At 46.4% G+C, this 14,778-nt stretch overlaps 1 protein-coding gene across 1 annotated transcript in view; it reads left to right on the top strand.

Moving 5' to 3' along the window:
• Positions 1–14,568, top strand: part of SUCLG1 (succinate-CoA ligase GDP/ADP-forming subunit alpha) — a 42,391-nt gene extending 27,823 nt beyond the window's left edge. Inside the window, exons 6-9 of the mRNA XM_036751665.1 lie at positions 7,174–7,257; positions 9,114–9,265; positions 12,107–12,295; positions 14,314–14,568. Of these exons, the coding sequence (XP_036607560.1) occupies positions 7,174–7,257; positions 9,114–9,265; positions 12,107–12,295; positions 14,314–14,340 (452 nt within the window). The 3' untranslated portion in view covers positions 14,341–14,568. The remainder of the gene's footprint in view (positions 1–7,173; positions 7,258–9,113; positions 9,266–12,106; positions 12,296–14,313) is intronic.
• Positions 14,569–14,778: the final 210 nt, after the last annotated feature.

Below are 14,778 nucleotides of genomic sequence, written 5' to 3'. Positions count from 1 at the left end.
CATCTCTGTTACCCTACAGCTTAGCAGGATGAGGTCCATAGAGGGAAAAGACTTTTACAAGGCCACTCAGTAAGTAGCACAGTGGAGGTTTGAACCCAGGCCTTCTGACTTTAAAACAGTGTTCTCTCTGATGTACTGTAGCCTGTGTAGTGGTCTCTGGTCTGCTTTGAGTAGCAGCACCAAGAGGGCAGTGCTGTGTGGAAGATTAGCTTTCATGTCACCCTTGGCGTCCCCTTGGCCAATAGCCCAATTTGGAAAAATGAGTGTTGCAGTTACATCCTTTATGTCTTCTTCCTGCGTGGCTATGACGTGTCTGTATGGTGGTGGGCTCAAAAGTCCCCAGGGGGGCTTTCAGCTCCATTACCTTTTTTTCCCAGAATTTTTAAAGAAGAGCTCGATGCTCATCCACTTTTCGTGAGAGAAAGGAATAAAGATAGAAAGCAAGGGAAGCCCGAGCCAGCCTTCCTGTGACTCCTGGCCCTGTCTTTAGTGGATACCTTTGGTGGCCTCATCAGCATCTTTGTCCTGGTCCAAGCTGTTGCCAAGGCGTGTTGATCTCACCTCTGCAACATCTCTACTCTGACACTGCCACCCCTCTAGAGCAGGCCCTTATCCCCTAACACTATTGCATTAGCTTTCTGGGGAGGGGGGTTCACGGGTGGGGGTCTGCCTGCCTCAAGTCTATCCCCTATAAAGCCACTAAAGTGATTTTCCTAAAATTCAAGTCTGATCATGCCCCTCCCCCTAGATAAATTTCAGAGGCTCCCTCTTACCTGCAGCATTATGTATAAAATCCTCTGTTCACATTCAAAGCCTTTCATAACCTAACTCCCTCCTACCTTTTGTCCTGAAGCCTGATGTCTGGCAGCAGGAGATTGATGAGCCTTCCTGCGGATGTGTCTAAACTAATCCGGCTAGAATGTAATTGTGGTGGAGTGGAATGGGGAGAATGAGTTTATGTTGATGGAGACCGAGTAATAACACCACACATCAGTAATGGAATATTGTTGAAGAAAGTAAACATCCTCCAAATTGGAAGGCATTTAACTTCTTTCCGTGCCAAGTTTTTGGGTTCTATTACTACAGGCTTTTTTTTTTTTATGAATGTGTTTTTACTGTTTAAGCTTGAGGGAAAATAGGAGAGTAAACTACTGTACACAATTACTCTAATTTTCTGTTCTTCTTAATTTGCAATTTGCTTAAAGCATTAAACAAACTAATCGGAATCAGCAGCCAAAAATCCGTTAGAAGAATAAAATCATCGTATTAGCTTTCTATGACCTTTTATCTGCAAACGATATTTATAAATGCACATTTGTGCATGGACCCATGCTGGGTAGGCTGTCTCTAGAGGAAATCAGATAGCTCCATAATGTTTTAGAGCTGGAAGGGACCCTGAGACTCCATTGAGGAAATGCAGCATAAAACTGCTGTGTGTTAACTCCCCAACCTACTCAAGTGATCCATTCCACCCCATTTCCTCCAGCAGATTACCCTCTGTCATCCCCCTCTTTCACTCTTTTTAGTCTCTCCCTACTGCCTACAAACATGTCCCTGTGGCCCCCATCTCAGAAAACCCCTCACTCAGTCCTGTCTTCCATTGCCACTAACTGTTGTCCAATATCTCTTTGTGGCCAGACTCAAAAAGGCCATTCTGTGATCAGAGCCCCACTTTCTCTCCTCACCCTCTTCTTAACCCCTTACTATCCAGATTCCAACCTTAGCATTCCACTGAAACTGCTCTCTCCAAAGTTACTAATGATCTCTTAGTTGCCAAACCCAATGGTTTTTTTCTCAATCCTAATTCTCCTGGACTTTGCTGAAGCCTTTGACACTGTCGATCACCTTTTTCTCCTTGATACTCTCTTCCCTCTAGGTATTTTAGGACAGCCCTTTCCTGGTTCTCCTTCTACCTGTCTGACCACTCCTCTGTCTCTTGCTGTATTCTCTTCCAGATCATGCCCTCTAAGTGTGGGTATACCTTATTTCGTGGACCCTCTATACTTGGTGATTTCATCAGCTTCCATGGATTTAATTACTATCTCTGTGCTGCTGGTTCTCAGATCTCCCTTCCCTGCCCCAAACTCTCTGGTCACCTCTAGCATTGTATACCCAACTGCCTTTCAGATATCTTGAGCTGGATATCCAGTAGACTTTTTAAATATGTCCAGAACAGAACTCATTGTCTTTCCCTTCAGACCTTCACCGCTCCTGTCTTCCTTATTACTATTGAGGATATCACCATCCTCAGGCTCACAGTGTAGAACTCCTTACTTTCCCACCCCACCCCCATCCAAGCTGTTGTCAAGGCAACATCTTTTGAGGTGATCTCACCTCTGCAGCTTCTCTCCAATGTGCCCCCTTCTTTCCTGTGACACTGCCACCCCCTGGTGCAGGCCTTCATCACCTCACCCCTGGACAATTGTAATAGCCTGCTGTGGGATCTGCCTGCCTCCAAGTCTCTCCTCCCTCCAGTCCATCCCCCATTCAGCTACTAAAGTGATTTTTCTAAATTTCTCAATAAACTCCAGTGGCATCCTCTTACCTCTGGGGTCATATATAAAACCCTCTGTTTGGCCCTTCATAACCTGGCCCCTTTCTACTTTTCCAGGTTTCTTATACCTTATTCCTCTACATGTATTTTTTGATTCAGTGACACTGCCTGCCTTTTCCAGGGACAAGACACTCTATCTCTCCATTCTCTCTGTCTGTCTCCCATGCCTGGAATGCTCTCCCTCTTCTGCTTGGTTCACTCACCTCCCTGGCTTCCTTTAAGACCTAACTAAAATCCCACTTTCTACAGGAAGCCTTTTCTAACTCCTCTTAGTTCCAGTGCCTTCCTTCTGTTAATCATTTCCCATTTGTCCTGTATGTAGTTTGTGTATATTGTATTAGAGTATAAGCTCTCTGAGGGCAGGGACTGTTTGTTGCCTTTCTTTGTATCTTCAGCCCTTAGCTGAAGCCTGGCACCGTGGTAGCTGCTTGTCAGGCACTGTCCAAGGTGCTACTGGTATACAAAGATAAAAACAAACAGTCCCTTCCCCTGAGGTGCTTTTCAGACAATTGTCAGCAAACAGCCTTGGAAGTGTGGTGCCATACATGTACAGAGCCAAGTGTAGGGGCTCCAGGTTTGGGAAAACTCCTGAGACTTGGGCAGCATCATCAGGTCAGATGCCTCCTAAGAGACCAAGGAGAAGAAGGCTTTGCAGATGGGAATGAGAAGAGTATTGGGACAGCTTGTGAGACCAGTGAAGGCAGAATAGCGTGAGTGGAGTGGAGAGATGAAGCTGGGGTGGGTGGGGGTGCTCTTATGCCATTGGAACATTTTAAGGAGCTGGGAGAGATTGTCTCTATATTGGAGCTTGAGGAAGCTGCTGTTGGACCAATATTAAGAAAGCAGTGATGTCCAGAGAGTTCAGAGACTGTAAGTATAATTGGAATTTTAGCTAATGAAGCAGGCAGTTTTGCGAAGGCAGATTTTGGTGAGTCAGAGGTAAGGTCAAAGAACGGGCTTCTTTGGAAATTGGAAGGGCCTTGCCGCTCTTCCTCCTTTGACCCCTCTGGAATGATGTTTGCTTTTATTGAACTTGGGATCATTGCTGTATAACTGCAGGGGTCTTAGAGGCCCTCCAGTCCTCTAGGGAGACCGAGACCCAGGAAGGTAACATCGTTGACTTGCTTAAGGACACACACCAGGTAGACTAAGAGTAGGACCAAGTTTTAACCCATGTCCCTTGACTCACTTCTCTGTACCATGCTGTTGGGGCAAGGTGAGGAGGGTGTAGCGGTATCCAAAAGTTCTGTCCGCTAAATACCCTCTCCAGGTCCTCACTGTGGTGTAGAGGTGACCATGGACTCTTGAAGGTTCTGCTGGTGGAACACGAGGTCTGACTGGCTGTCATGCTGGGGCAGCCTTGGGTAGAGTGTCTGCGATGGGCCGTGAGAGAGACTCATTACTGGCTCTGGGGTGTGTGTGTGTCTGTCCTTTCTAGGAAGCCTCCATCCTGCTATGGTGTATGGGATTGTGGTGCCTAATGCCTCCCACTGAGGAACTCAGGAGTCTCCCATGTACCTGGCTTTCTCCACTAATCCTAATGTGTTCTCTTTTCCTCAGGTACTAGAACAGAGGCCTAGTGTAATAGTGCATAGGCTCAGTTGTCACATGCTGTATCTTGTAGTTGTAATTCTTTGGCTCAGTTAGTACTTGTTAAATGCCTGCTGTGTGTAGAGCAGATTGTGCTGGGTGCTGGACACAATGCCCAGCCCCCAAGGATCTGATACTCTAAAGGAGGATGGACTGAACACAAATAACTATAGCACAAAGTACCAGGTGGTAATGAGGGCATTAGAGGTGCAAACAGAATGCTGTGTGAGGCCTGAGAGAAGAAAGACCATTTCTGGCTAGAGCAGTTCACTCTAGCTTCAGATAGGAGATAGTATTTTATCTAGGCTTTAAAGGATGGATTGGAACAGGACAAGAAGAGACTAGGGAGAGAAAAATATACACCTAGGAGAACAATGTGAGCAAAGGCATGGAGGTGGAGAATTAGAAGTCACATTCCAGGTTGCCCAAAGGGGGGAGTCATTGGAAGAGACGTGTGTAAGACAAGGCTGCAAAAAGACATAGCGGTCCTAGATTATGTAGGGATTCCAGTACTACGAAAGATGTTTGGACTTGCCCGGGTGGGTGATCGAAAGTCACTGGTTTTGAGCAGAAGAGTGAGATACCAAGATGTGAGGAAAATGAGTCTAGAAGTGTCTTGAGAGACTGAAGAGGGAAGACAGTGGAGATGGGGCCAGTTGTTAGGAAGCCAGCACAGCCGTCTAGGCCGGTGGTAATAAGCATGGTGGCGGTGAGGCTAGAAGGAAGAGGGCCATGGGAGAGATTGTGGTGCCTAATGCTGTGAAATGGCATGTGAAAGATGAGGGAGAGGGAGAAATGAAAGCCAAAAGGATTTTTAGCTTGGATGAACAGCGGTGAAGGCAGAAGGAAGAAGAGACTGGGGAGAAATTAGTTCAGTTTGGGACATGGCCAATCTAAGGTGCTGGTGGTGTGTTGCAGGTAATTGGAAATCTGGGTCTGCAACTTGAGGTAGGGCTAGTGACAGACTTGGGAGCTAGCTTTGTAGACTTGATAGTTTGAATTTCGAGAGTGAATCAGATTACCAGTTGTAAGATCTTTGGGAAACAAGGCAGCCGAGGCCACTAATCCGGTAAACACCAACTGTGAGGGGGTTGATTGGGGAAAAATTCAGGGCCAGCACAGGAAACAGAAGGAGCTGTGAGAGAGGCAGGAGAACTAAGACAGTGTGTCCTCTCTAAAGTTGAAGGAGTTCAAAGTGGCCAATAGGCAGGAATAGTCAATATCGTCGAGTGCTTGTGAGGCCACAGAGGATAAAACACCCAAGGAAGCTCTTGGATTAGCGATTAGGAAGTCACTGGAAACCTCTTCTGCTTTGTCCTGCATGAGCCGAGGGAAATTGTCCACTTCCCGTACTTTGGTTTCCCTTTCTTTTTCCATCTTTTTCCATCCACTTTGCCAAGAGATGTAGTTGACTGTTCCCCAAAGGTAATCGCAAGTTGGGAAACCTACCAGTAGTGTAAACGTGTTTATATAAGTGATATATTGTTTTGAAATGGGAAAATGAAGGCCCAGGAGTAGTACAGAGGTGGGGTATGAGGCCCAGGGTAGTGACGGAGTCTGGCTTCATCGCCTTTTCAGAATGTGCGCTTGTCAAGGTTGTTGAGTTTAATAACATTGCAGACTGTCTGGACCATTGTCCACGCGATTCTTAATGACCAGCAGGAATGAAATCCTTCTCCTAATTTGACCAATTTTCTTTGAAATCCTGTGTGCCAAGTGCAGTTCATACTAATTTATACCCAAATCACAAACTCAGCACCAAGTAACTGTCAAGTGATGAATGGCTATGCTCTGGTTAAGAATATCAACATGCTCATGTTGAGATATTTTGGGGGCGTGGGGGGTAGAGAAGGACAGCTTCCTAGCTGACATGAATTCTGATTGGCTAGTGATGGAGGTCGTGGTGTTGCTGCTACAGCAGCGTCTGCTCCGAGGTACACAGACTGTGAGAGTTGCCGGGGCCTTTAGAGACCATTTCGTCCGATACTCTTATTTTACAGGTGGACAAACTGAGGCCCAGAGAGCCTGTGACTTGCCTGAGTTCTCAGAATTTGCTCCGCATTCTTGCCAAAGCTCAGCTTTCAGGATTCTATTTTTTTCCCATCAAATGTCACAAAGTAGAAGTCTGAAAAAACAAGCCACAAGTAAATGAATTCGGTCCACATTTTCTGTTTACCATGTTTATCTTTATGTTTTGATTTCCACTTTCAGTTTTTATATCTGTTGAGATTCCACAGACGGTGGAGGTTTTTCTTAATGTGCCTCTGAACTTAGTGATATTAAGCATCTACCAGTATTTATTTCCTCTTCTTTGTTGTTTTGTAAATCGTGACATAGAACAAATTCTTTGCTTTATAACTTTGTGTGTGGGGAAGGAGAGGTCATCCAGCTATCCTTTAGTGTCTATGGAAAATGAGGCACTCTTGTACATGCCCAGTGTCTAAAAGAAGTAAGACGTCAGATCCAGTGGAGATTGGACAGCGAGCCTCCCTTCTCGATTTTCTTTTCTTTCATTTCCTATGGTTAGCTGCTTCTTAGCCTTTTATTTTGAAGAGTGAGATAGAAAAGGTGTGTGGGTGGGGAAGGGTTAGAAAGGAGCCATTTACAGAAGTAGTTGATTTTCAGAATTTCAGGCTAAAACTTGGAGGTAGTCTAATGGCTGGGGGTTTTCTTGTCTAACCAAATAAGCCATTGTGCTTGTAAGCAGGACTGTACCTCCCCATCCCACACTGACGGCCTCCCTCATTCCGAGACCTGGATTCCTGTCTCCTTTTGCTTAGTCTGTCTAGTTTGTAACAGCCCTTAAAATGAACGTATTTTTCCTGGAACACAAAAGCCATCCTGCCTCATTTCATGTCTTTCCTGCCTCAGAAGTAATGTTGGGTTTACTGTAAGTCATATTTGTAGTGATAAGTAGAGTTGGTGTTTTCTAAAGGCCAACACATACTCTGGGTGGGTGAACGCTCAGTGATATTGCTGTCTTTAGGAGATGACATTGACATCTTTTTTCTGGATCCTTTTTCCTTCAGGTATCGTGTCTAGATCTGGCACCCTCACCTATGAAGCAGTTCATCAAACAACCCAAGTCGGCCTGGGCCAGTCGCTGTGTATCGGTGAGGAGATTGCCATCGAGATTGTGCAGTTAGTTGATTGCAATAGTAATTAATGACTTGGGCATATAATAATTACATTGTCGTCCAGTCACGTTTCAGTCATGTCTGACTCTTCTTGACCCCATTTGGGGTTTTCTTGGCAAAGATACTGAAGTGGTTTGCCATTCCTTCTCCAGCTTATTTTACAGGTGAGGAAACTGAGGCAAACAGGGTTAAGTGACTTGCCCAGTAAGTGCCTGAAGCCAGATTTTAATTCAGGAAGCTGAGTCTTCCTGGCTCCAGGCCCAGCACTCTGTCTTCTGTGTCACCTAGCTGCCTGACTAGTGTTTTTGTATGTATTATCTCGTTTGAACTTACAATCCTGTCATCCTACATTCTAAGTACTTGTGTGTTTTCATTTAAGAGTTGCAGTCTAAGGGCCTCCTGTTTGTACAGTGGCTTCTAGAGAGTCATTGGCAGAAGGCCTTGAGGGGCATGTTGACCTTCTAGGCAGAGCTGGGTGCCAGCTCCAGCACTTGCTTGGTTTTGACTTTGGCCAGAGTCCTCTGCTTTTCTGAAGCCCTGACGTATGGATGCTAACACTTGTACCCCCTCACTCCTGGGCCTTTGTGAAGAAAGCTCCTTGAGATTTCAGAAGTGCCCACAGCGGGGGAGTTCCTGGTGTTAACAGAGACCAGACTTACTGTGCTTGTGAAATTTTTCTTCTCTTCAGTATTTTTTTCCCCAAAGGTACCTTCTCAATTTATTTGTAAGGTTTTTCACTGATCCTTTTGAATTTCAGATTTTGCATTATCTGGTTTGGGTTGTATTAAAAGCGTTAGCCACACTTGGTAGATGTCTCTTCTTTGAAATTCTCCTTCAGTTTGTGTGCCATCCTCCACCCAGAGCCATGAGGACCTGGAGGCACGTCATAATCACAAGAGCTCACGTTTCTGTAGTCCTGGAGGTTTGAAGTGATTTGCTCCCTGTGAGGAGCCCTGTGAGCTAGGTAGTCCTCGTATTTTTATTGCCTTTCAGCAGATGGGAAATTGAAGCTGAGAAAAAGTGAGGGCCTTGCCAAGGCCTGTGTGGCCAGTAAGATTCGAACCCAGGTCTTCTGGCTCTGACTTGTGCTAAGCTCCGCTCTGAAAAAGGGCAGCTTGTAAAGAGCTGAACCAGCTCTGCTTAGGGCCCAAATCCATAAGCTGTCATTTAGGGAGTGCCTCTGTTAGCCATGGGTGCACCTCAGCAGAGAGCCCCCTCCACCATCAGTCACCACATCCGGCCCAGTTCTGCCCAAGCTGCTTTGTACAGTGAGTGCTTATCAGACAATTACTTTGTGTATGGTAATTGGGATTTAAATGTGGTTAATAAGGTTACACGCACCTTCCCATGGACTCTCAAGGCACAGAACAAGCTGTAACCATCACAAACGTTTCATTTAAAATAGATACCTTCTTTTGTTGTTGGGCTAGCTTTTGGTTTTCCATAGAATCATTTTTAGGGGAAAAGGAGCAAAGTGAAAAGGGATTTAAGATAGAAAAACCTCAGCTGCTAGAGCCCACCAGTTTGAACCCACCCCTTTTATAGATGAGGGGGACTGAGGGAGGGCTGTGGGTCAGTATCACTTAGGTTCAGCACCAAGGAAGTGCAGTCATTTAGCCTCTGTCTGGGGCTATTGACAGAAACCAGTGCAATGTTTTGGAGTTTTTCACTTTAAAAAATTCAAGTGAGACCTTTAAAATAAACTTTAGGCCAAGGTAAAAAAATGCAGAGCTGGTGGGAGGGCTGCTGTTCATCTGAAATGACATTCTTACCCACTTTCAGGTCTTCCTCACCATTTTCTCAGTTTATGTTTGAATTCTTTTCATTTTCAGGGATCGGTGGAGATCCCTTTAATGGAACAGACTTTATCGACTGCCTTGAAGTCTTCCTGAAAGACCCAGGCACAGAAGGTATCATCCTGATTGGTGAGATTGGTGGCAATGCCGAAGAAAACGCAGCAACCTTCTTGAAACAACACAATACAGTGAGGGCATTTTGGTTGCTTTCATGGTGGTTTTTAAAGTGGAAAATGCTGTTATTTCTGTTTGATGAGATAATTCATAGGATTGTAGGCTTTAGAACTAGAAGGGCCTTCAGAAGTCTTCTGGTCCTACCTTTGGCAGGTGTCAGGGTTGGGTGAAGGAGGAAACTGAAGACAAGGTTCAGTACCTTGGACAGGGCTGCGTGGTTAGTGAGGGGCAGAGCTGTTCATTCACGCCCTGCTCCTCTGTCTCCATTCCAGGGCTCTTCCCGCTATGCCCCATGGTCTTGACAGCATCAATATGAAATAAGGAATTCATATAGATTAATAAAAGACTTTTGGGGGATTGGAGATTGGTGGCATCTCTTGAGTCCAGAGGTTATAAAACATTTTCTTTTCCATATAAATCCTCTTTGGGGAAGGGGTACATTTGATTCTAGCCAGTTTGCGCCAAGCTGACGTTCATCCTCGCTTTCTTTAGTCATCTCTGAAACTTGGAGCACATTAGAGGTATAGTCCGTGGGCCTGAGCTGCTGCCTTGTGTGCTTTAATTTTTTAAGAGAATTCACATTCCACTGGAACAAAATACTGAGAAGACTGTGACGTGGCCCCGATCCTCAAAGTACTTAAGGGTTGAGTGGGGGAGGCTGACCATAAGCTACTTGTTGTTTTCCTCAGTACAAGTAAATCTGTTCTTCTCCCTGGATCCATAGTGAAGACAGGGGCAGTCCTTCCACAACTCCTTGGATAGTGGGCTTTGTTGTGAAGGGGAGACGGAGGGAGGCTGATGAGGATGGTCTTCAGGAGGAGACGAGGGGAACCAGCAGAATGTGGCAGCATAGAATGCAAGGGAGCAGAGTGTCAGGGAGGAGAGGGGTCAGGTGACAGATGCTGAACAGAGTCCAAAGGGAATAGACCTGAGAAAAGATTGTTGCATTTGCCAGTTATTTGGGCGTTAGTGACCTTTGGAGAAAGCAGTTTTAATAAAGTGGAGAGAGAGGGTAGGAGCCAGTTTGCAGATTGACTTAAGGTGATTGTGGGTGCTTAGAAGGTAGAGACTTACTGGAGTAAGTTCCCATTTGGTCTTCTTGCCTTCCTTGTAACCTCCAGACCCTCCTACACCCTGCCGTGATCATTTCCCCATCTTATTATTATTTTTCATCTTATTTCCCTCTCTCTTGCCTGTAGTGTACATTCTAGACCAAGGGGGAGGCAGTATATAAATCAGAGATGTCACACCCATGGCCCTCCGGCAGCTGCAACACTCTCAGGTGCAGCTCAAACAACATTAAAATGCACCTGGGAAATATTTAACAAAATAAATAAATATACAATAAAACATATATCATGTTAATGTTCTAGTATTTTCTAAGTCAGTGTGATGCTGGAGGGATCTGTTCCTATGTGAGTTTGACAGCACTGCTGTAAGGAACTAGCTGCCTTACAGAATACAGACAGAGAGAATAGCAGGTGCTCTCAGAAGGGAAGGTTCCAGCAGCAGCCGGGGGGGCTCCTGCAGAAAGTGGGATCAGAGTCTGGAAAGATGCCAGGCAAGCCAAGCAGCTGAGGACTGGAGGGAGGGCATTCCTTCAAAGAGGGACGGAGATGGACTGGCATGAATGGGAACAGCAGGTGTTAATGGCCTGGAGAGTATGGAGGGCAGTGAAGTGGAAGAAGATTGGAAAGGTTAGATGGGTCAGGTTGTGAAGAGCTTTTAATTTGATCCTGGAGATAATAGGGAACCAGAGCTTATTGAGGTAACACAGGCCTGCCCTTGGCAGGTAAGCGAAGAGTAGGTTGGAGTGGGGAGGGACCAATGACAAGGACTACTGCAGTAGTCTAGGTGAGACATGGTAAAGGCCTAAACCAGGGTGGTAGCTCTGTGAGTGAAGAGAGGGGATGTAACATTATGAGATGTATTCTGGAGGTAGAAATGATGAGATTTGGCTGGGGCCTGGATAGTGGGTTGCATGCAGGTGAGTATTTGAGGATAATGCTGAGGCTATGAACCAAGGTGATTGGGAAGCTAGATGGTGGTACCCTCAACGGTAATTCTTAGGAGTGAAGGCTTTTTGGGAAAAGATAATATTTAGTATGAGATGCGTACTGGACATCCAGTTCAAGAGCTCAGGAGAGATACTGAGGCTGGATCTCTAGGTCTGAGCATCATCTGCGTAGAGATAATCAAACCCATGGGAGCTGATGAAATTACCAAGTGAGAGAATCTAGAACAGGGGTGGGGAACCTGTGGCCTTGAGGCCACATGTGATCCCCTAGATCCTCAAGTGCAGCCCTTTGACTCAATCCAAACTTCACAGAACAAATTTGACTGAATCCAAACTTCACAGAACAAATGGCCTCGAGGCCACATGTGGCCCTCTGGGTCCTCAAGTTTGGCCCTTTGACTGGATCCAAACCTTGAGGCCACAGGTTCCCCACCCCTGGTCTAGAAGGACAGAGCCTTGAGGGAGTCTCCACAGTTAGTGGTCGTGATACAAAGGGAGATCCAGGAAGGTGTATGTCATAAACAAAATTAAGTGTCCGTCAGCATTGGTAGACTAGCTTGTGTGGCTGAGGGTTGAGTAGAACTTGCTCAGGGCTGTTTTCCTGTGCTCCTTTAGAAGAGATCAGTGATCTCCAAGGAGAACCCTGCCATTTTAATCATGGCTTAATACTTGGTGTTTGTTTTCCCAGCCGGTGTGAGCTGCGGGGCCTCCAGCGGCCTGAACTTCCACATACTGTTCACTTGCAGGGTTTCTTGAGTTAGAGTTCCAGGGTTTGATTGACTTCTTCATTAGAGTGGTGCCTTCTTTGTTTAAAAATAGCATTTTGTTCTCTCTGCAGGGTCCAAAAGCCAAGCCTGTAGTGTCCTTCATTGCCGGCTTGACTGCTCCTCCAGGAAGGAGAATGGGTCATGCTGGGGCCATCATTGCCGGGGGGAAAGGCGGAGCGAAGGAGAAGATCGCTGCCCTCCAGAGCGCAGGAGTGGTTGTCAGTATGTCCCCTGCCCAGCTGGGCAGCACCATGTACAAAGTGAGTGCTGTGGGCACTAATGGAATGGCTCAGAGATTACTGCACTTAGAGGCCTGGGCCCGTAATGGACCCTTGAAAACTAGAGTTTTTTCTCCTGCATCTTAATCTTTCTCCAGTTCACTGGGTTTGTTATTATTAACGTTCTAATTGGGCATGACCAGAAGGAAGTTTCTGAGTAAAAATCTTATGAAAAAACCTACAGCTTTGGGATTGCCTGTTGGCACATGTGGCTGCGAGATAGGACTCCACTAGAGAGCCCTGCTGACTCCCCGCCAAGCGTTGGGGCCTTTTGTTGGGGCTGCAGACAACTGTCCAGGGTTGCTTTTTTCTTTCACTGAGGGGGTCAGAGATTCCAATCTCACTGTACATAGAGGTCATCCAGTCAATTTTGGGCCTAAGAGATGGAAGATTAGGCAAATTAAATGACTTGGTCACCATCACTTAGGTATCAAGAGGGGGAATCAGGATTTGAACTCGGTTCCTTCAGCTGGAGGGCCAGGGCCAGCTCCCTGCAGCACAGGAACATTAGGCTAGTCCCTGACCTGGGGAGCCTCCTCTCCCCCTTCTGCAGGATTACTGACTCCCATCTCTGCTGGGGTTGTGAGCACTGCCTGGGAAGAAAGTTGACATCTGCCAAAAGAAGGGAAGAGGGCAGTGGAGAAGAGGCTTGGTGCGGGGGCTGGTTTCTATTTCTGGGCTAATGGCTGTAGATTTTCTCTTTGCATTTGAACTCGATGTTGAGTTAAGTATCAACACTTGGTTGGTTATCACCATCATCATCATTATGCCTGTTGTTTGTTGCCTCGTGTGGTACTTTTTCTTAACAGCTGGGAGTTGGATTTCTTTATAGGTTGTTTTCAACCCTGTGCTTTTTCCTTCTTACTCAGAACCTTGAGACTGAGAAGGTCCCAAGGAGCGTGGCTCGCTGGTGATCTGTTTGAACCAGTGTTTGTGCTGCTTCAGAGGGCGGAAGGAGCTTTTCTGTGCTGTCCACTCTGCCTGGACAGGGGAGGATTTATATCCCGAGAACAGCCGTACACTGTTTCCTGAGTGCCATGTACACAGTGGGTGCTTAATAAATGATCAGTGAATTAACTGAATTAGCACCGGTTTTGTCTGTGGTTAAGGCAAGCCAGGGGAAAAAGCCAGTGAAACAAAAACCCCATTTTTAATACTAACGTGATTCTCTCTTTCTTGGCTTTGTCTTTGGCTAACGGTTAGTGGGTTCCTTATTTTGTTATCCTCTCATGTCGTCACCCTCCTCTCGAACAGGATAATATTGGTTGTCATCCTGTTTAAGGGTGACCTTGGTGGCTAGAGAGCATAGAAGAAATCAGGTTTATTAGAAGGAAGGAAGGAGAGGGAGGGAGAGGGAAAGGGAGGGATGGAGGGAAAGAAGGAAGAAAGGAGAGAACAAGGCAGCCAGGCAGGAAGGCTCCTGGCAGTGCTTGAGCCTGTGATGGAGCCCATGTTGCTTGATTGCTCCAGCAGGTGGCAGCAGAAGCCTTAGGATTTCACTGACTTTATCTTGTCATTGACACCCTCAAAAGCAATTTCAGAGCCTCCCTTTGAGTGTTTTCTTCAAACCCCAAGGAAATCAGAATTTAGTTTTACTCTCTGGCACGCTGCACTGGCTGGTTCCATTCTCTCATTAAAGGGTCTGGTTAGCACCTGCTTGTGTCAGGGCAGGTGTAGGGGAGTGCAGGCATGTTTGTTGCCCCACAAAGGGTCCTGTGGGGGGGTCGGTGTGATTCAGGGGCTGCCTGTCAGCCCCCTCTCGCCCCGTGGAGGGTGTCCGTGGTGCAGCCAGTCCGGGGAGGTGGGAGCTGACACCAGACTGTGTGGCGTGGAAGCTGCGGTTGGGTTCTGAAGGGCCTCCATCCTGTGCATTTTGTCTCTGCCTTTTGTGGCAGCACAAAAGATTCTGGCAAGGAGAGGTTTCTGAATCCTATTGAGCAGAAGTGTCATTGGGATCTCTCTTTTCTCTTCCCTCCCCTTTCTTCTCTCTGTCTCTGAAGGAGTTTGAGAAGAGGAAGATGTTATGAAAGAGAGAGAAAAGCCTTGCAATGAATCACTGCAGAAATGTGAACCAGCAGCTGCCAGCATCCGCCAGGCTCTTGCCCACTAAGTGTCTGCCTCCTGTACACGCCTGCCTGATGCCGGCCTTCCAGTCCAGCAGGACGTGATATGTAATGTTTGGGATGTCCCACATTCAGATGTGTTTACTTAATCGTACATCATAGTCAAACAATAAATCTTTTGTTCGATTTGAATTTGGATTTCGGAAGTTTATTGGTGGACACATGGCCTTAGGGAAGGGAGGATTTAAAAACTTCTTTTGAGAATGCTCCCCGTGGTATTGAACAACCTAGATCCTTCAGGTGAATGAGAATTGACTCCTGTGAGAATCGCATTCATGCTGTCTCCTGCACTTAGGGACTGCAGCCACTCACCCCCTTCCGCTCTTTCTGGTTGCTTCTGAC

This window comes from Trichosurus vulpecula, chromosome 3, assembly GCF_011100635.1.
Source record: "Trichosurus vulpecula isolate mTriVul1 chromosome 3, mTriVul1.pri, whole genome shotgun sequence".
Lineage (NCBI taxonomy): Eukaryota > Metazoa > Chordata > Mammalia > Diprotodontia > Phalangeridae > Trichosurus > Trichosurus vulpecula.
This window is presented reverse-complemented; position numbering and strand designations above follow the sequence as displayed.